The sequence below is a fragment of the Coregonus clupeaformis genome, chromosome 2 (assembly GCF_020615455.1).
Source record: "Coregonus clupeaformis isolate EN_2021a chromosome 2, ASM2061545v1, whole genome shotgun sequence".
NCBI classification, from domain to species: domain Eukaryota; kingdom Metazoa; phylum Chordata; class Actinopteri; order Salmoniformes; family Salmonidae; genus Coregonus; species Coregonus clupeaformis.
The window spans coordinates 9,490,753-9,513,438 of record NC_059193.1 but is presented as its reverse complement, the minus strand read 5'-3'; the positions used below and the strand labels follow the sequence as shown (position 1 = coordinate 9,513,438).

The window sequence follows — 22,686 nt, the reverse complement described above, 5'->3', positions numbered from 1 at the left end:
CTCTATTAAATAGATATGGGTTACATTTCTCCAGCCCTATTCCTCAGCTGTTTACCGAAACTGTGGTGGGGTAAAAATAAAATAAAGGGTCAGTACAGATTACAGAAGGAAACAATAGTATAAATACTGTGTAACACACGCTTCTGATAAATATATGTAAATGGCTGGTTTGGTATATATAAAGCATGAATGACTGAAAATAATGAATGAACACATTAATCAATTATAGACTCGTGCGAGTGAAAAGTGTCGTGAAGAGTGGTGATATGAATGGCGCAGTAGCAGACAAACATAAGACATTGATGATGTTGTGGAGTGGAGAAGTGCTTACCACGTTCGGCCACTAGGTGTCAGTATTTTCATCATTTAGGCTACAGTTTGGTCTTGGAATCCGGCACTGAAGTTGCCGCTGAATGTGACAGACGCGCAAAGTGATGGAAGATGATGCAAGGCTATAAAAGTGTAGCTGCTTGTAGAAGTGGCAGAATAATTTAACTTGGCCACTCAGCAGAGGACTAGGTTACAACATGGTGAAATATAAGTTTTAGCTGCGCAAAGACGGCTACTATGGAGCGCAAACCTGAGATGTATTACGAGACTGAGAGAAGGTGAAGGGATACGATAAAATGATAATAAATGAAAGCGGTCCGACGAACGGTTCTTCGCTGGCCCCCCACGACACTAACCTGAATCGCCCTCCGTGGGTTGCGACAACTTTGGGATGCTTTCTGATTTTCACCATTGTCATTGATATTTTGGGCAACCTCCTGGTCATTATCTCTGTGTACAGAAACAAAAAACTCAGAAACGCAGGTAAGTCAAAGTAGCCTAACCCAATAAAATGTGTGTATTTGGAAAAGCATACTGTAGTTTGATGTAGTATTTTACAACAAAATGAAACGTATGTGTCTATCTACAGGTGTAGGATCTTAATTGTATCACCCTGTTGCAGGATAACTTTCCTCCAATGCAGGAAATTAAAAACTTGTAGTATTTAAGGTTTAAAAAGGCTTCTGAAGTTTGTAATTTCCACTTATATATTTCAGATATGATTTTTCCTTATGAAACATGTATCAACCCCAACAAAAAAGTCAATTAATTATAATCCACATAATAACTCACACTTCCTGTTACTGCAGGATTATTTTCCTGCTGTAGAAAACTGGCTCAAATTAAGATCCTACATCTTTATTCTGCATAAGTACATGCCACAGAGATGTCCTATGGAGATAGTTGAGAGCAGTGCCCGGCCCTGGGCATAAGCTACATAGGTGGTCCCGAGGGCCCCCGACAGACCCCGATTTAGGAACTCAGTCGGGGTCTGTTGAACTGTTGAGCGTTAGGTGCAATTTCGAAATTTGGTAGTGCTTCAGCAGTTTTCCTCTTGGCACTGACAGTTACTTAATTAGCCCATGTCAGCAAAAAAAATTTAGATTGGTAAATTAGTCTGACCTGCTATCTAAACTTGTAGTAATCATGGCCGAATTGCTGACCGGGCGCGTATCAAGGGCCCGACCTCCTTTGCGTTCTAAAGTACATTTTGTGCAATGCTACACATTTAGCATTGGGGCATAGAAAAAATGTTGCAGTTTTAAAGCATTTTTTTATTTTTATTCTACACATTTTGCCATGGCTTATGCCATGTTAATATGATATCTGATCCAGAGTTACCTTTCATTCTCGTTTCATTACGGTAACCTCATTCTGTTCAGCATCACAGAGAAGATCTATCATCATTACTGTAACCTCATTCTGTTCAGCATCACAGAGTATATCTATCCTCATTACTGTAACCTCATTCTGTTCAGCATCACAGAGTAGATCTATCCTCATTACGGTAACCTCATTCTGTTCAGTGTCAGAGAAAATCTATCCTCATTACTGTAACCTCATTCTGTTCAGCATCACAGAGTAGATATATCCTCATTACGGTAACCTCATTCTGTTCAGTGTCAGAGAAAATCTATCCTCATTACTGTAACCTCATTATGTTCAGCATCACAGAGTAGATATATCCTCATTACGGTAACCTCATTCTGTTCAGTGTCAGAGAAAATCTATCCTCATTACTGTAACCTCATTCTGTTCAGCGTCACAGAGTAGATATATCCTTATTACGGTAACCTCATTCTGTTCAGTGTCAGAGAAAATCTATCCTCATTACTGTAACCTCATTCTGTTCAGCGTCACAGAGTAGATATATCCTCATTACTGTAACCTCATTCTGTTCAGGATCAGAGGGTAGTGCGTACGGCCCAGTACATCACTGTGGCCAAGCTTCCTGCCATCCAGGACCTATATACTAGGCGGTGTCAGAGGAAGGCCCTAAAAAATGTTGAAGACTCCAGTCACCCAAGTCATAGACTGTTCTCTCTGCTACCGCTCGGTAAGTAGTACCGGAGCGCCAAGTCTAGGACCAAAAGGCTCCTTAACAGCTTGTACCCCCAAGCCATAAGACTGCTGAACAATTAATCAAATGGCCACCTGGACTATTTACATTGACACCCCCTTCCTTTGATTTTACACTGATGCTACTCGCTGTTTATTATCTATGCATAGTCACTTTACCCCAACCTACATGTACAAATTACCTAGACTAACCTGTACCCCCGCACATTGACTCGATACCGGTACCCCCTGTATACAGTTGAAGTCGGAAGTTTACATACACTTAGGTTGGAGTCATTAAAACTCGTTTTTCAACCACTCCACAAATTTCTTGTTAACTAACTATAGTTTTGGCAAGTCGGTTAGGACATCTACTTTGGGCATGACAAAGTAATTTTTCCAACAATTGTTTACAGACAGATTATTTCACTTATAATTCACTGTATCACAATTCCAGTGGGTCAGAGTTTTACATACACTAAGTTGACTGTGCCTTTAAACAGCTTGGGAAATACCAGAAAATGATGTCATGGCTTTAGAAGCTTCTGATAGGCTAATTGACATCATTTGAGTCAATTGGCGGTGTACCTGTGGATGTATTTCAAGGCCTACCTTCAAACAGTGCCTCTTTGCTTGACATCATGGGAAAATCAAAAGAAATCAGCCAAGACCTCAGAAAAAACATTGTAGACCTCCACAAGTCTGGTTCATCCTTGGGAGCAATTTCCAAACGCCTGAAGGTACCACGTTAATCTGCAAAAACAATAGTACGCAAGTATAAACACCATGGGTCCACGCAGCCGTCATACTGCTCAGGAAGGAGACGCTTTCTATCTCCTAGAGATGAACGTACTTTGGTGTAAATCAATCCCAGAACAACAGCAAAGGACCTTGTGAAGATGCTGGAGGTAACAGGTACAAAAGTATCTATATCCATAGTAAAATGAGTCCTATATCGACATAACCTGAAAGGCTGCTCAGCAAGGAAGAAGCCACTGCTCCAAATCTGCCATAAAAAAGCCAGATTACGGTTTGCAACTGCACATGGGGACAAAGATAGTACTTTTTGGAGAAATGTCCTCTGGTCTGATGAAACAAAAATAGAACTGTTTGGCCATAATGACTATTGTTATGTTTGGAGGAAAAAGGCGGACGCTTGCAAGCCGAAGAACACCATCCCAACCGTGAAGCACGGGGTGGCAGCATCATGCTGTGGGGGTGCTTTTCTACAGGAGGGACTGGTGCACTTCACAAAATAGATGGCATCATGAGGAAGGAAAATTATGTGGATATATTGAAGCAACATCTCAAGACATCAGTCAGGAAGTTAAAGCTTGGTCGCAAATGGGTCTTCCAAATGGACAATGACCCCAAGCATACTTCTAAAGTTGTGGCAAAATGGCTTAAGGACAACAAAGTCAAGGTATTGGAGTGGCCATCACAAAGCCCTGACCTCAATCCTATAGAAAATGTGTGGGCAGAACTGAAAAAGCGTGTGCGAGCAAGGAGGCCTACAAACCTGACTCAGTTACACCCGCTCTGTCAGGAGGAATGGGCCAAAATTCACCCAACTTATCGTGGGAAGCATGTGGAATACTACCCGAAACGTTTGACCCAAGTTAAACAATTTAAAGGCAATGCTACCAAATACTGATTGAGTGTATGTAAACTTCTGACCCACTGGGAATGTGATGAAATAAATAAAAGCTGAAATAAATCATTCTCACTACTATTATTCTGACATTTCACATTCTTAAAATAAAGTGGTGATCCTAACTGACCTAAAACAGGGAATTTTTACTAGGATTAAATGTCAGGAATTGTGAAAAACTGAGTTTAAATGTATTTGGCAAAGGTGTATGTAAACTTCCGACTTCAACTGTATGTATATGTATATATGTATATGTATATGTATGTATGACCTTATGATCACTCAGCTACACCTGAACAGGTGAGCTACACTCAGCCCAAACTTTCGTCACCATTACCAGCTATTGTCTTAGCTCTCTCGAATAACACCTGTGACTGCTTTATGCCCATCACCTATGTCAATATGCCTTGCCTATTGCTGTTTCGGTTACTTCTAACTGTACTTTTTCAATGTAGAGCCCCCAGTCCTGCTCAACCTGTCTCAGATAGATCCTTTGTCCCACCCCCCACACACGCGGAGACCGGCTCAATCGGTGCCTCCAGTGATGCTATCTCTTTCATCTTTACCCAATGCTTAGGTTTACCTCCACTGTACTCATATCCTTCCATATCCTTGTCTGTACATAATGCCCTGAATCTATTCTACAACGCCCGGAAATCTGCCCCTTTTATTCTCTGTAACCAATGCACTAGAAGACCAGTTCTTAAAGCCTTTAGCCGTATCCTTATTCTACTCCTCCTCTGTTCCTCTGGTGATGTAGAGGATAACCCAGGCCCTGTAGCCCCCAGTATCACTCCTGCTCCCCAGGCGCTATCATTTGTTGACTTCTGTAATCGCAAAAGCCTTGGTTTCTTGCATGTTAACATCAGAAGCCTCCTCCCTAAGTTTGAGTTATTCACTGCGTTAGCACACTCAGCCAACCCTGATGTTCTAGCAGTGTCTGAATCCTGGCTTCCATTCCCAACTACAACATTTTCCGTCTAGATAGAACTGCCGAAGGGGGCGGAGTTGCAATCTACTGTAGAGATAGCCTGCAGAGCTCTATCATATTATCCAGGTCTGTGCCCAAACAGTTTGAGCTTCTACTTCTAAAAATCCACTTTTCCAGAAATAAGTCTCTCACTGTTGCCGCTTGCTACAGACCCCCTGAGCCCCCAGCTATGCCCTGGACACCATATGTGAATTGATTGCCCCCCATCTATCCTCAGAGTTCGTATTGCTTGGTGACCTAAACTGGGATATGCTTAACACCCCGGCCGTCCTACAATCTAAACTAGATGCCCTCAATCTCACACAAATTATCATGAAACCTACCAGGTACAACCCTAAATCCGTTAACATGGGCATAGATTTAATCCTGACTAATTTACCCTCTAAATACACCTCTGCTGTCTTCAACCAGGATCTCAGCGATCACTGCCTCATTGCCTGCGTCCGTAATGGGTCCGCGGTCAAACGACCACCCCTCATCACTGTCAAACGCTCCCTAAAACACTTCAGCGAGCAGGCCTTTCTAATTGACCTGGCCCGGGTATCCTGGATGGATATTGATCTCATTCCGTCAGTAGAGGATGCCTGGTTGTTCTTTAAAAGTGCTTTCCTCTCCATCTTAAATAAGCATGCCCCATTCAAAAAATTCAGAACTAAGAACAGATATAGCCACTGGTTCACCCCAGACTTGACTGCCCTTGACCAGCACAAAAACATCCTGTGGCGTACGGCATTAGCATCGAACAGTCACCGCGATATGCAACTTTTCAGTGAAGTCAGGAACTAATATACACAATCAGTTAGGAAAGCAAAGGCAAATCTTTTTCAAACAGAAATTTGCATCCTGTAGCACTAACTCCAAAAAGTTTTGGAACACTGTCCATGGAGAATAAAAGCACCTCCTCCCAGCTGCCCACTGCACTGAGGCTAGGAAACACTGTCACTACCGATAAATCTACGATAATCGAACATTTCAACAAGCATTTTGCTACGGCTGGCCATGCTTTCCACTCGGCTACCCCTACCCCGGCCACCAGCTCTGCACCCTCCGCTGCAACTTGCCCATGCCCCCGCTTCTCCTTCACCCAAATTCAGATAGCTGATGTTCTGAAAGAGCTGCAAAATCTGGACCCCTACAAATCAGCTGGGCTAGACAATCTGGACCCTTTCTTTCTAAAATTAGCCGCCGAAATTGTCGCAACCCCTATCACCAGCCTGTTCAACCTCTCTTTCGTATCGTCTGAGATCCCCAAAGATTGGAAAGCTACCGCAGTCATCCCCCTCTTTAAAGGGGGTGACACTCTAGATCCAAACTGTTACAGACCTATATCCATCCTGCCCTGCCTTTCGAAAGTATATGAAAGCCAAGTTAACAAACAGATCACCGACCATTTAGAATCCCACCGTACCGTCTCCGCTATGCAATCTGAGCGACAGCCACGCTCAAGGTCCTCAACGATATAATAACTGCAATCGATAAAAGACAGTACTGTGCAGCCGTCTTCATTGACCTGGCCAAGGCTTTTGACTCGGTCAATCACTGCATTCTTATTGGCAGACTAAGTAGCCTTGGTTTCTCAAATGACTGCCTTGCCTGGTTCACCAACTACTTCTCAGATAGAGTTCAATGTGTCAAATCGGAGGGCCTGTTGTCTGGACTTCTGGCAGTCTCTATGGGGGTGCCACAGGGTTCAATTCTCGGGCCGACTCTATTCTCTGTGTATATCAATGATGTCGCTCTTGCTGCTGGTCACTCTCAGATCCACCTCTACGCAGACGACACCATTTTGTATACATCTGGTCCTTCATTGGACACGGTGTTAACAAACCTCCAAACGAGCTTCAATGCCATACAACACTCCTTCCCTGGCCTCCAACTGCTCTTAAAAGCTAGTAAAACTAAATGCATGCTCTTCAATCAAACGATGCTTGCACCCACCTGCCCGACTAGAATCACTGCTCTTGGCGGCTCTGACTTAGAATATGTGGACAACTACAAATACCTAGGTGTCTGGTTAGACCGTAAACTCTCCTTCCAGACTCACATTAAGCATCTCCAATCCAAAGTTAAATCTAGAATTGGCTTCCTATTTCGCAACAAAGCCTCCTTCACTCATGCTGCTAAACATGCCCTCGTAAAACGGACTATCCTACCGATCCTTGACTTCGGCGATGTCATTTACAAAATAGCTTCCAACACTCCACTCAGCAAATTGGATGTAGTCTATCACAGTGCCATCCGTTTTGTCACCAAAGCCCCATATACTACCCACCATTGTGACCTGTACGCTCTCGTTGGCTGGCCCTCACTACATATTTGTCGCCAAACCCACTGGCTCCAGATCATCTATAAATCCCTTCTAGGCAAATCCCCGCCTTATCTTAGCTCATTGGTCACCATAGCAACACCCACCCGTAGTATGCGTTCCAGCAGGTATATCTCACTGGTCATCCCCAAAGCCAACACTTCCTTTGGTCGCCTTTCCTTCCAGTTCTCTGCTGCAAATGACTGGAACGAACTGCACAAAATCTCTGAAGCTGGAGACACTTATCTCCCTCACTATCTTTAAGCATCAGTTGTCAGAGCAGCTTACCGATCACTGCACCTGTACACAGCCCATCTGTAATTAGCCCACCCAACTACCTCATCCCCATATTGTTATTTACATTGTTATTTATTTTGCTCATTTGCACCCCAGTATCTCTATTTGCACATCATCTTCTGCACATCTATCACTCCAGTGTTAATACTAAATTATAACTGTAATTATTTTGCACTATGGCCTATTTATTGCCTTACCTCCATAACTTACTACATTTGCACACACTGTATATAGATTTTCTATTGTGTTATTGACTGTACGTTTTGTTTATTCCATATGTAAATCTGTGTTGTTGTTGTTTTTTTCCGCACTGCTTTGCTTTATCTTGGCCAGGTCGCAGTTGTAAATGAGAACTTGTTCTCAACTGGCTTACCTGGTTAAATAAAGGTGAAATACAATTTTTAAAATAGCCTCGTTATTGTTATTTTATTGTGTTACTTTTATTTTTAATTGTTTACTTTAGTTTATTTAGTAAATATTTTCTTAACTCTATTTCTTGAACTGCATTGTTGGTTAAGGGCTTGTAAGTAAACATTTCACGGTAAGGTAGCATGTGACAAATAAAATTTGAGTAGATATATCCTCATTACTGTAACCTCATTCTGTTCAGCATCGCAGAGAAAATATATCTTCATCACTGTAACCTCATTCTGTTCAGCATCGCAGAGAAAATATATCCTCATTACTGTAACCTCATTCTGCTCAGCATCGCAGAGAAAATATATCCTCATTACTGTAACCGCATTCTGTTCAGTATCACAGAGTAGATATATCCTCATTACTGTAACCTCATTCTGTTCAGCGTCACAGAGAAAATATATCCTCATTACTGTAACCACATTCTGTTCAGTATCACAGAGTAGATATATCCTCATTACGGTAACCTCATTCTGTTCAGCGTCACAGAGAAAATCTATCCTCATTACTGTAACCTCATTCTGTTCAGCATCACAGAGAAAATCTATCCTCATTACTGTAACCTCATTCTGTTCAGCATCACAGAGAAGATATGAATGATGTGTGAAACAGACCAGCTGCTGTGTAGTGTCACACTGCATTACACAGACAGGTGTGTGTTGTTGTGGGGCCTCAAGTAACAACTTAATGATCTTCTAGATTAAAAATCACTTTACAAAAGAGCAACATTGACTGGTATTGTAGCAGGTACTGTAGTGCTGTAAGTGTCGTGATTAGGGTTGCAAAAGTTCCTGGTTTTCCAGAAATCTTGGTTGGAGGATTTCTGGTAAACCAGGTAATTTATTGAAAGTTCCTGGAAGTTTGCAACCCTAGTTGTGAAACCAACATTTATTCTGTAGAGCTGCTGTTATTGTATTCCATGCAGTCCTTTTCATTTGAGAGAACATTAATTGTTGGAACCTTAGGTTATCACATGAGCTGAACACCATCATATTGCAGCTTAGCCCACTGTTTTTAGCAGCAGCAGGTAATTGGCTCCCTATCAAACAGATCAAATCAAATCAAAATGTATTTGTCACGTACACATGTTATTGTAGGTGCAGCAAAATGCTTATGTTTCTAGCTCCAACAGTCAGTAATATCTAGCAATACAATAACAATACACACATAATACAAACATTTTTTTTTAAATAGAAAAAATTAGAACGAGCAATATTGGACCCAGCCTTCCCTGTATCATGTTCATGGAGGGGTGATCACTGGCGATACCACCAAGCCTTCTGGTACCCTCCTCCTCTGCCAGTTAGACAAGATGGCTTCGTGTTGATATTCGCCTGGCCTGGGGAATCACCTTTGCTACAAAGTACAGTTGCAGTTTAATCTATAAATGGAGTATTCATGTTGCATTCTTTAATCTGCACCAAAGGGGGAATGGCAGTCACCAGATTATTCATAAATGATTTATAATTTATTTTTATTTTTATTTAACCTTTATTTAACCAGGTAAGCCAGTTGAGAACAAGTTCTCATTTACAACTGCGACCTGGCCAAGATAAAGCAAAGCAGTGCGATAAAACAACAACATAGAGTTACATATGGAGTAAAACAAAACATAAAGTCAAAAATACAACAGCATAATACAGCTTTTAGATATAAAATATAGTCACTTTATGGTTTATTTATTTAGGAGAATATACAGTATGTGTGCATAATGCATTCTAGAGCCTACATGCTGTTAACTCTGACTGTGACTCCGGGACACTGAGTTGACAAAACATTAGGAACACCTGCTCTTTCCATGAAAGCTATACCTGAGCCCTAGGACCATACGTCGGGACTATCGGCCGTGGTGACTCCTTGCTGTCCCCAGTCCGCCTGGCCTTGCTGCTATTCCAGTTTCAACTGTTCTGCCTGCGGTTATGGAACCCCTACCTGTCCCAGACCTGCTGTTTTCAACTCTTAATGATCGGCTATGAAAAGCCAACTGAGATTTATTCCTGATTATTATTTGACCATGCTTGTCACTTATGAACATTTTTGAACATCTTGGCATGGTTCTGTTATAATCTCCACCCGGCACAGCCAGAAGAGGACTGGCCACCCCTCATAGCCTGGTTCCTCTCTAGGTTTCTTCCTAGGTTTTGGCCTTTCTAGGGAGTTTTTCCTAGCCACCGTGCTTCTACACCTGCATTACTAGCTGTTTGGGGTTTTAGGCTGGGTTTCTGTACAGCACTTCGAGATATTAGCTGATGTAAGAAGGGCTATATAAAATAAAATTGATTGATTGATTGATGATCCCTGATATATATGCAACCAAAGCCTATACAGTACTTACCTGCACTGAATATAAATTGTTGCCAATTACCATAAAGCTAAGTGCTTAGATATAACGTAATTTTAGAAGTGTTTGTAAATTAAGTGCTGGAGGGAGTGCAGTAGTAACCTCTCATGTTTTCTAAAACTTTGCTTTGGAAATTAAATGATTGCAAATGCCCTCCCCCACGCCTCTCTCTCTCTGTGTGTCTCTCTGTCTCTGTCTCTCGCTCCCTCTCTCTCTCCCTCGCTCTCTCTCTCTGTGTCTCTCTGTCTCTGTCTCTCGCTCCCTCTCTCTCTCCTCGCTCTCTCTCTCTGTCTCTGTCTCTCGCTCCCTCTCTCTCTCCCTCGCTCTCTCTCTGTCTCTCTGTCTCTGTCTCTCGCTCCCTCTCTCTCTTCCTCACTCTCTCTCTCTGTGTCTCTCTGTCTCTGTCTCTCGCTCCTCTCTCTCTCCCTCGCTCTCTCTCTCTGTGTCTCTCTGTCTCTGTCTCTCTGTCTCTGTCTCTCGCTCCCTCTCTCTCTCCCTCGCTCTCTCTCTCTGTGTCTCTCTGTCTCTGTCTCTCGCTCCCTCGCTCTCTCTCTTTCTCTTTCTCTCTCTCTCTTTCTCTCTCTCTCTCTCTCTCTCTCTCTCTCTCTCTCTCTCTCTCTCTCTCTCTCTCTCTCTCTCTCTCTCTCTCTCTCTCTCTCTCTCTCTCTCTCTCTCTCTCTCCATGTGAGACATAAAGAGTGGTAGAGCTCTTTCTGGTTTTGTTCTTGTGTCTTTGCATGCATTTCATTGATTCATTAATCGATCCCGTGGCCATGTGACATTAGATCTGGAGGTATGGCCAGTATGAAAATGTATGCACTCACTAACTGTAAGTCGCTCTGGATAAGAGCGTCTGCTAAATGACTAAAATGTAAATGTAAATGTATGGTCCAGCAGTATTTACCATCTGGACAGCTACACTTCATTAACTGAATGAGACCTTATAAGACAAAGATATTTTCTCAGGATGAGTAGGCCTTTGTTTTAATTTTTTAGGCACTATCTTTACTTTGGCCTGTGATGTTTAGAATGAAAAATACATAATTAGATCTGTATCTGTATCTGATTGAAAAGATAACACCGTATAAGGTAGTTGGTATGTACAGCTATCTTTCTGTCTCCACCACCATCTCTTCCTCCAGTATCTACTGTATGTTCTGGGGCCTCCCTCCCCCCTACCCACCAACTCTCCCATTAGCCTCCTGTTCATTCTGTTTGTCCAGTGTGCTGTGAAACTGTCCCGCTGGTCCACAGAGGAATACGTAATGACCAGAGCAGACACTCCCTCCCACTAGACTGACAACAGACACCCTGCCACAGGCACATAGTACCTCCAACAAAGCCCCAACCAAGCATGTATTTAGAACCTAATTGCACGCTCATTGTTCCTCAATGGCATGCCACAGTTGCTCCGCCCTCTCCCCACACCGTCTCTTTTTTCTAATAAACAAATTCAGCTCGTGAGACTCTATGTACTGTGCCACCACTGTCTGTTTGCATTAGTCAGCATGGGCTGCTTGGTAAGAATGAACAACAACACACCCTGGGTAACTACAGTGTCACTCTGCCAATAACCAACGCATCAGCTCACCCACCGTGCGCCTATGGAACTAACATGCAGCTTAAGGTTCTGCTGTTCCAATGTTTACAGCGCCACAACAGAGGGAGAGAACATGGAAATGTTACATGTCATTTGAGATCAATTTAGCAGAAGTGAACATCTGTTTTTTTTTCACTGAGCAAAACAACAAAACACAAAAGTAGCAGAGTAGAGCAGCGCAGAGCCGAGCAGAGCAGAGTAGAGTGGAGAGCAGAGCGGCAGAGCAGAGCAGAGTAGAGTAGAGTAGAGTAGAGTAGAGTATAGTAGAGTAGAGTAGAGCAGAGCAGAGCAGAGTAGAGTAGAGTAGAGTAGAGTAGAGCAGAGCAGAGTAGAGTAGAGTAGAGTAGAGTAGAGTAGAGTAGAGTAGGATAGAGTAGAGTAGAGCAGAGCAGAGCAGAGCAGAGCAGAGCAGAGTAGAGTAGAGTAGAGCTGTTCTCTACTTCTTTCTTCTCTCTCAGTCTCTCTTAGTGGGTCTGATGTGAATTGGGTGCCTGGGGCAGTCATATCAACTGAAGCTCACTGCTCATTCAAGGGGAACTCTGTTACACATTATACATCTACAGTTTATGTTAAATAGAGTGGGACTCCAGCTCCACTTGATGTGATTGGAGTGGGACTCCAGCTCCACGCCGCCTCTATTACTGTAGAATCCTCGTTTCCATCCAACACTCACATGGCCTCTTGCACTCTCTGTCAAACTGTTGCATCTTATTCGGTATGATTATTATAGATGGTCATTTTGGTCCCACTACTATTGATTTCTTATTATTGTTCCTGTTTCTTTATGCAAATAGACCTAAAAAACGTATAATGACTTTAATGTAGGAACTATCTTGTCTCCACAGTACAATCTGAAGTGAAAAGAAAAACAATGAAGTAGCTAAGTACAGTATGTTAGGGATACATTACATTATGATTAGTCTGGCAGGCCTGCTAGGTCCTGGGTCCAAAACAGTTGAGGCTAAGTCCAACCGCAGTAGAATGTGGCCTAAGTATCCCATTAGATGGCCAGCGAAGAGGGCGGGGCAGCCATCAGAGTCCTACAGACAGACCACCACATCAATGAAGGAAATAAATACTAAGGGAAGAAAGTGTCCAGGTAGTCCTGCATGCCTCTCTCTTACACTGCGTACACTACTAGCTAGCCAGCCCTGTGGCCAAGGTCTACTCCACAGTTCACAGGTGCAGAGGTTCTTAGACAGACTACCGCACAGCCCTCCATGTGCTCGCCAGAGGTAGCCTGACTGCCATTAGGTACCGAGATGAGATCCTCAGACCCCTTGTGAGACCATATGCTGGTGCGGTTGGCCCTGGGTTCCTCCTAATGCAAGACAATGCTAGACCTCATGTGGCTGGAGTGTGTCAGCAGTTCCTGCAAGAGGAAGGCATTGATGCTATGGACTGGCCCGCCCGTTCCCCAGACCTGAATCCAATTGAGCACATCTGGGACATCATGTCTCGCTCCGTCCACCAACGCCATGTTGCACCACAGACTGTCCAGGAGTTGGCGGATGCTTTAGTCCAGGTCTGGGAGGAGATCCCTCAGGAGACCATCCGCCACCTCATCAGGAGCATGTCCAGGCGTTGTAGGGAGGTCATACAGGCACGTGGAGGCCACACACACTACTGAGCCTAATTTTGACTTGTTTTAAGGACATTACATCAAAGTTGGATCAGCCTGTAGTGTGGTTTTCCACTTTAATTTTGAGGGTGACTCCAAATCCAGACCTCCATGGGTTGATACATTTGATTTCCATTGATAATTTTTGTGTGATTTTGTTGTCAGCACATTCAACTATGTAAAGAAAAAAGTATTTAATAAGATTATTTCATTCATTCAGATCTAGGATGTGTTATTTTAGTGTACCCTTTATTTTTTTGAGCAGTGTATATATATATATATATATATATATATATATATATATATCAACTGTTCTGTGGCGTGACACCTTGTCAAAGATTGTATCGTATAGTCCGGAGATGAATAGTCAATTTTCAATATTAGTGACGTTGGTTGATTCCTATCAGCATATGCACATCTTGAACATTTATTGAAGTGCATACAGTTATTATTAGGATTATTAGGATCTTTTGAGAGTCACTCCTCCCACCACATCAGTATTCAACTACAGTCTTAACCTACTCATTCACGACAGTAAATGGCTGTAATATTTTGCAACATTTCAAGGTACTTTCTGGGGTGTTAAATGGTTAAATATGACAGGGACAAGTTTGAGATGGATACTAGCATCACACACTACCACTGGATTTCCTTCTGCGTGCATTGGATTTATTATGATGAATTACAATATTACGGTAATGGTCCCACAACAGTTTATCTTCAACTAGAGAATATTATTGATCATTCATGGAGGGATAAGACATGAGATGTTCCATGGTTCACAGTGTTTTTATTGTTGCTTTATGGAGGATGTTTCTAGTTTGGTTTATTAGTTATTTAGAATTTTAGATGACAAATGTGCTGAGACATACTGGGCAGAATGCAGTACATACATAATTGTTAGAAGGAAAAAAAAGTATTGCTGGGAGTAACATATATCCAAATGAATAATTTAGGCTCTGCTGAATGTTGAGAGTGATTCTTATGTTGATGAGATTAGTGCTGCTCCGCAGGACATCTTCTAAGACCCTCACAAACTTCTGGCTGTATCACCGCAAGGTACGGCAACTGCACCACCCGCAACCGCAGGGCTCTTCCAGGGGGTGGTGAGGTCAGCCCAACGCATCACTGGGGACTCACTGCCTGCCCTCCAGGACATCTACAGCACCCGGTCTCACAGGAAGGCCAAGAAGATCATCAAGGACCTCAGCCACATGGCTTGTTCACCCCGCTACCACCTAGAAGGCGGAGACAGTACAGGTGCATCCAAATCTGGGACCAAGAGACTGATAAACAGCTTCTATCTCCAGGCCATCAGACTGTTAAATAGTAATCTCTAGTCGGCCTCCGCCCAGCACCCTGCCCTGAACCTTAGACACTGTTACTAGCACCAGGTAGTCTAACCTGCACCTTAAAGACTGCTGCCCTATGTACATAGTCATGGAACACTGGTCACTTTAATAATGTTTACATACTGTTTCACCCACTTCATATGTATATACTGTATTCTAGTCAAGGCTCATCCTATATAACTACTGCTGTACACACCTTTTCTATTCACATAGTGTCCATACTGTCTATACACACCATTGACATACATACAGTGCATTCGGAAAGTATTCAGACCCCTTCCCTTTTTCCACATTTTGTTACGTTACAGCCTTTTTCTAAAATGGATTAAATTACATTTTTTCCTCATCAATCTACACACAATACCCCATAATGACAAAGTGAAAACAGATTTGTAGACATTTTTGCAAATGTATTAAAAATAAAAAACTGAAATACCTTATTTACATAAGTATTCAGACCCTTTGCTATGAGACTCGAAATTGAGCTCAGGTGAATTCTATTTCCATTGATCATCCTTGAGATGTTTCTACAACTTGATTGGAATTCACCGGTGGTAAATTAAATTAATTGGACAGGATTTGGAAAGGCACACACCTGTCTATATAAGGTCCTGTATTTCCCTATTTACACACCTGTATTTCCCTATTTGTCCAGAGTGATATTTGTTTTGGTGGAGCGGGGTTTTGCAGTAGGGTGTCATATTAAATGTCTCCATTAAATTAATTAACTGGAGTGTGAACAGGGTTAGGTGATAAGTTATGATACTGTACCGGAGTGAAAAAAAATCCTCATCAATCTACACACAATACCCCATAATGACAAAGTGAAAACAGGTTTTTAGATTTTTTTGCACATTTATTACAAATAAAAAACAGAAATATCTTATTTACATAAGTATTCAGACCCTTTGCTATGAGACTCGAAATTGAGCTCAGGTGAATTCTATTTCCATTGATCATCCTTGAGATGTTTCTACAACTTGATTGGAATTCACCGGTGGTAAATTAAATTAATTGGACAGGATTTGGAAAGGCACACACCTGTCTATATAAGGTCCCACAGTTGACAGTGCATGTCAGAGCAAAAACCAAGCCATGAGGTCGAAGGAATTGTCCGTAGAGCTCCGAGACAGGATTGTGTCGAGGCACAGATCTGAGGAAGGGTACCAAAAAATGTCTGCAGCATTGAAGCTCCCCAAGAACACAGTGGCCTCCATCATTCTTAAATGGAAGAAGTTTGGAACCACCAATACTTTTCCTAGAGCTGGCTGCCTGGATAAACTGAGCAATCGGGGGAGAAGGACCTTGGTCAGGGAGGTGACCAAGAAACCGATGGTCACTCTGACAGAGCTCCATAGTTCCTCATTGGAGATGGGAGAACCTTACAGAAGAACAACCATCTCTGCAGCACTCCACCAATCAGGCCTTTATGGTAGAGTGGCCAGACGGAAGCCACTCCTCACTAAAAGGCACATGAAAGCCCACTTAGAGTTTGCCAAAAGGCACCTAAAGGACTCTCAGACCATGAGAAACAAGATTCTCTGGTCTGATGAAACCAAGATTGAACTCTTTGGCCTGAATGCCAAGCGTCACGTCTGGAGGAAACCTGGCATCATCCCTAAGGTGAAGCATGGTGGTGGCAGCATCATGCTGTGGGGATGTTTTTCAGCGGCAGGGACTGGGAGACTAGTCAGGATCAAGGGAAAGATGAACGGAGCAAAGTACAGACAGTTTTTTAATGAAAACCTGCTCCAGAGCTCTCAGGACCTCAGACTGGGGCGAAGGTTCACCTTCCAACAGGACAACAACCCTAAGCACACAGCCAAGACAACGCATGAGTGGCTTCGGAACAAGTCTCTGAATGTCCTTGAGTGGCCCAGCCAGAGCCCAGACTTTAACCCGGTCGAACATCTCTGGAGGGACCTAAAAATAGCTGTGCAGCAACGCTCCCCATCCAACCTGACAGAGCTTGAGAGGATCTGCAGAGAAGAATGGGAGAAATTTCCCAAATACAGGTGTGCCAAGCTTGCAGCGTCATACCCAAGAAGACTCGAGGCTGTAATCGCTGCCAAAGGTGCTTCAACAAAGTACTGAGTAAAGGGTCTGACTACCTAGGTAAATATGATATTTATTATTATTATTATTACACATTTTTGCCTTCTCAGTATGGGGTATTGTGTGTAGATTGATGAGGGGAAAAAAACAATTTCATCAATTTTAGATTAAGGCTGTAACGTAACAAAATGTGGAAAAAAGTCAAGGGGTCTGAATATTTCCGATGCACTGTATATATTTATATTCCAGACTCAGGCCCGGAAGCTAATTTCCTGCAATTCTATCCATTTTGACATTGAATTTTGTACTGTGTATATAAATACTGTTTCCGAGATTTCTTGATTTCTTGTTGTTGTTGTTTTTTTATTATTATTATGATTATTTGTATTGTTTGTGTATCCGCGTTATAGCTTGATTGAAATGTAAAGGCAATGATCCCGCATTCACGGAGACTGCATTCACGGTAAACGCTGCATATGTCGACTTAATCACAAATGACTATTACATTTTAATGCCCTAAGCCTCTCTTTCACTGTCTTTTGCTCCTGCCATGTCTAAAAGAGGTTGTCAAATGAGGAAAACTGATAATTAGATCCAAGTTATATAATTTATCATGAAGATGTAAAACATTTAATGATTCTTTCCGAAGTAATGTATCATAAAGATATAAAACATTTAATGATTCTTTCCAATGTAATGTATCATAAAGATATAAAACATTTAATAATTCTTTCAGAATAAAAACAATCCCTCATGAATTTGAGGTAAAATACATCTGGAATGTCTCCACAGGAGGTTAGAAGACATATCACTTGTTTTATCATGTTGTAGAAATGTCATATTTTGTAGTATACTGTATCTGTAGCAAACCAGCTGCAGAGTTATAGCATGGTATCTGTTTTCAGCCTGTTGATGTTTGAGAGTATGTGTCCTCTTCATCATGGTAGAGCATGAAGCAGAGATGACCAGTAGTTCAAATTGTGAGTGTGTATACACTATATATACAAAAGTATGTGGACACCCCTTTAACTTTGTAGATTTGGCTATTTCAGCCACACTCGTTGCTGACAGCCATGCAATCTCCATATACAAACATTGGCAGTAGAATGGCCTTACTGAAGAGCTCAATGACTTTCAACGTGGCACTGTCATAGGATGCCACCTTTCCAACAAGTCAGTTCGTCAAATTTCTGCCCTGATAGAACTGCCTTGGTCAACTGTAAGTGCTGTTATTGTGAAGTGGAAACGTCTAGGAGCAACAACGGCTCAGCGCAAAGTGGTAGGCCACACAAGCTCACAGAACGGGACCGCCGAGTGCTGAAGCGAGTAGCGCGTAAAACCTTGTCTGTCCTCGGTTGCAACACTCACTACCGAGTTCCAAACTGCCTCTGGAAGCAACGTCAGCACAAGAACTGTTCGTTGGGAGCTTAATGAAATGGGTTTCCATGACCGAGCAGCCGCACACAAGCCTAAGATCACCATGCGCAATGCCAAGTGTCGGCTGGAGTGGTGTAAAGCTCGCCGCCATTAGACTCTGGAGTAGTGGAAACGTGTTCTCTAGAGTGATGAATCACGCTTCATCATCTGGCAGTCCGACGGACGAATCTGGGTTTGGTGAATGCCATGAGAACGTTACCTGCCAATGCATAGTGCCCTTTCCTGTTTCAGCATGACAATGCCCCCGTGCACAAAGCAAGGTCCATACAGAAATGGTCTTTCGAGATCGGTATGGAAGAACTTGACTGGCCTGCACAGAGCCCTGACCTCAACCCCATCAAACACCTTTGGGATGAATTTGAACGCCGACTTTGAGCCAGGCCTAATATCCCAACATCAGTGCCCGACCTCACTAATGCTCTTGAGGCTGAATGGAATTAAGTCCCTGCAACAATGTTCCAACATTTTGTGGAAAGTCTTCCTAGAAGAGTAGAGGCTGTTATAGCAGCAAAGGGGGGACCAACTTCATAATAATGCCCATGATTTTGGAATGAGATGTTTGACGAGCAGGTGTCCACATACTTTTGGTCATGTAGTGTATTTGCACTCCCCTGTCTCTCAAGGGATCCTGGGAATGTATGCCCATGTCTCTTTCTCTGTGTGAAGTGACCAAAGGTGTGAGCAGGGTTGATGCTTAGGGGGTTGATGTGGGGGTTGATGATGGGGGGTTTGATGTGGAGGTTGATGTGGGGGTTTGATGTGGTGGTTGATGTGGGGGTTGATGTTGGGGGGGCTGAGGGGGGGTTGATGTGGGAGGGTTTAATGTGGGGGGGGTTGATGTTGGGGGGTTGATGTGGTGGTTGATGTGGCGAGGTTGATGTGGGGGCTGATGTAGGGGGTTGATGGGATTGATGTGGGGAAGGTGGGGGGTTGATGTGTGTGGGGTGATGTGGGGGGTTGATGTGGGGTTGATGTTGGGGGTGGTTGATGTGGGGGGGATTGATGAAAAAAAATATTTTGCATCTTCAAAGTGGTAGGCATGTTGTGTAAATCAAATGATACAAACCCCCCCAAAAATCCATTTTAATTCTAGGTTGTAAGGCAACAAAATAGGAAAAATGCCAAGGGGGGTGAATACTTTCGCAAGCCACTGTATGGCCTTTATGGAGGGGTGGGGGGGCGGTGGTGGGAAAGATTCTTATGACATTGCCAGCAGTAACATTTGAGTTCGATTTCCAAAAAGACAAGGACTGTGGCTTTCAAATGATACAAAACAAAAACAACCACTCAGAGTTTAACAGGTTAATAGGTATTTTGTTGTTGGGGGAGGAGAGAGAGAGAGACTCTTCTCCTACCTTATATCACATGTCGTAGGTTGGAGATCTAGTTAGTCCTACTTAACGAACAAATTAACATAGTTGTTTTTGAAACCACAATGAATAAGTGGAGTTGTTCAAAGAAGAGACATTCCTATAAGCTGGTCACCACAGGCTGGTCATAACAGTTCTCAACGCTATGAAGACTAGCTAGTAGCTATATTAAGACTGTAGTAATTCTGCTGGTTTTCTGTTCTACCTGATAATTAATTGCACCCACCTGGTGTCCCAGGTCTAAATCAGTCCCTGGTTAGAGGGAAGCAATTAAAAAAGGCAGTGGAACTGGCTTCCAGGTCCAGAGTTGAGTTTGAGGGGACTAGGGCATACCTCACATTTAGGGATCTTTTTTATAAATGTGTTCCCCACAGTGTGTTATGGTTCCAAACCATTGCTAACAAAGAGGCACACTGTCACCCAGGATTAGCATTAATGAGGCTAGACATAGCAAAGCAAGTTCCAGTCCAGGTCACCAGTGGACAAGTCATAATACGGTGGCATCCCAAATGGCACCCTATTCCTTATATAGTGCACTACTTTTGACCAGGGCCCATAGAGAATAGGGTACAGGAAATATGGTGTCATTTGTGACACAGCGTAAGACATTTATTTGATCATAATAGCTCAAATGACTAGTGTGTGTGTGTGTGTGTGTGGGGGGGGTCTACAGAATACAAAGAATGTGTCCAACTATGTCTAATGTATTTACTTGTTGGTGCTCCAGAAGTTTGAAGATAAACTTTTCCCAGAGATTCAGCACCCTTCTAAGAGAAAGAGCAGTAAAGGTCATTCCATTTCAGTCAACCTGTTACCATTGAGAAATATAGACTGAGGAATATAATCCATTGATTTGTTTTTAATGTAATTTCAAATCCCTCCAAATCCTAAATGAAAGCGGCGGGACTCAATATGTACTTGTAAACAGCTCTTGAAATATCAAATCAGTACTGGTTTTGAGCTGTATAAATACTTACTGGTTTCGAGGGGTATAAGGTGTTGATCCTTTCAGATAAGATAATAGGCAGATTTTGAAAAAATAAATAAACAGACTGTTCCTTTGTTTTCCAGGCAACGTGTTTGTGGTGAGTCTGGCTGTAGCAGACCTGGTGGTAGCCTTCTACCCCTACCCTCTGGTCCTCACCTCTATCTTCCACAACGGCTGGAACCTGGGCTTCATTCACTGCCAGGTCAGCGGCTTCCTTATGGGCCTCAGCGTCATCGGCTCCATCTTCAATATCACCGGCATCGCTATCAACCGCTACTGCTATATATGTCACAGTCTTAAATACCACAAGCTGTACAGCGACAAGAACTCCCTGTGTTACGTCCTGCTCATCTGGCTGCTGACTGTGGTGGCCCTGCTGCCCAACTTCTTCGTGGGCTCGCTGCAGTACGATCCCAGGGTGTATTCGTGTACGTTTGTCCAGTCGGCCAATTCAGCGTACACCATCGCCGTGGTCTTCTTCCACTTCTTCCTGCCCATCATGATCGTCTCCTACTGCTACCTGAGGATCTGGATCCTGGTCATCCAGGTGAGGCGGAGGGTGAAGCCTGAGTTCAGGCCTAGGCTCACGCCGCATGACGTGAGGAACTTTGTCACCATGTTTGTGGTGTTCGTCCTGTTCGCTGTGTGCTGGGCACCGCTGAACTTCATCGGACTGGCGGTGGCCGTCAACCCCGCCGCAGTAATACCCATGATTCCAGAGTGGCTGTTCGTGTTCAGCTACTTCATGGCCTACTTCAACAGCTGCCTTAATGCCATCGTTTATGGACTGCTCAACCAGAACTTCCGGAGGGAGTACAAACGGATAGTTGTCTCGCTTTGCACTGTGACATTGTTGTTCCCTGACAGTTCCAACGACGCTGCGGAGAGAGTCAAGCCAGCCCCTTTAATAACTAACAACAACCAAGTGAAAGTAGACTCCGTGTGAGAGGTCATAAAGGGAGCACTGTGAACAAAGACATACTAAAAACACACACTGCTTCCAGACTGCAGGTGTATTTATGATGTATGTGTACTGAACTGAAGCCAATGACTAACGGCGTGTATGCATTTTTTTAAACATATTTTTCTCAGTCAAGGTGCATTACAGTAGCTGTATGTTCCCCTCTGTCTAAATGTTTACAATAATGAACTATCAATGTATGTATTTATTTTATATTGACAATGGATAATATGACAAAATGTCACAGCATAGAGCTGAAAGGGTTTCTTACGTTATGCTATATTTACAAGTCTACAGTGCTTTATCTGTATCTGTATGAGAAATAACATAGTAATGATCGGTACTTCTGACTATAACATCAAAGTTGTATTACATACTGTAGGTTGCTAGTGTAAAGGAAATTCAGAAGCTTGAAAAGCAATATGTTTGGTGTGAAGTGTGCACTGTGAAATGTGACACAAACATGATAACATACACATTCCACAGATTTGGCTCTAGTCATGGCTATATTAAGAATAACTCCAAATAAACCATTGCCATAAGACCAATTGTTTAAATAGCGTTAACACATTGTTTACAACAAAATAGTTTGCTTGTTTAATTTTACAGTTGTGAAATGTGACTAGTCTGTACTGAAATAAATAAGCAAGTAAATAATATGTGCTGCAGGTGGGTTTCAAGAAGTCAGGGCCGGAGGGAATATAAACTGTTAAAACTGACAAAAAGTGTCAATCTCCTTCCTGTCATTTTCATATTGTCATATACGGCTGTCTGAGGTGATGTGCTATAGATCCGTGTGTAAAAGACATTTAAAATCCAAATCATATATTTGATACTATATATACACTTACACGTATAATAGCGCTGTATGTTACAGTCTACATCTATGTGCTGTGCTATTTCTAAAACAGT

General features: G+C 42.8%; 1 protein-coding gene across 1 annotated transcript; it reads left to right on the top strand.

The window, feature by feature from the left end:
- Positions 1 to 442: 442 nt before the first annotated feature.
- On the top strand, positions 443 to 22,577 carry mtnr1ab (melatonin receptor 1A b). Its single transcript, XM_041843467.2, has 2 exons — positions 443 to 813; positions 20,897 to 22,577. The coding sequence occupies exons 1-2, from the start codon at positions 627 to 629 to the stop codon at positions 21,757 to 21,759; spliced, it is 1,050 nt and encodes a 349-aa protein (XP_041699401.2). The 5' UTR covers positions 443 to 626; the 3' UTR covers positions 21,760 to 22,577.
- The last annotated feature ends 109 nt before the right edge of the window (positions 22,578 to 22,686 follow it).

What these genes read in the sequence shown, in the direction of transcription:
- mtnr1ab (XM_041843467.2), top strand. Translation starts at nt 627, where the DNA reads ATGATAATAAATGAAAGCGGTCCGACGAACGGTTCTTCGCTGGCCCCC. An exon ending in CAAAAAACTCAGAAACGCAG is followed by an intron (nt 814 to 20,896) that starts GTAAGTCAAAGT and finishes TTTGTTTTCCAG; the next exon opens with GCAACGTGTTTGTGGTGAGT.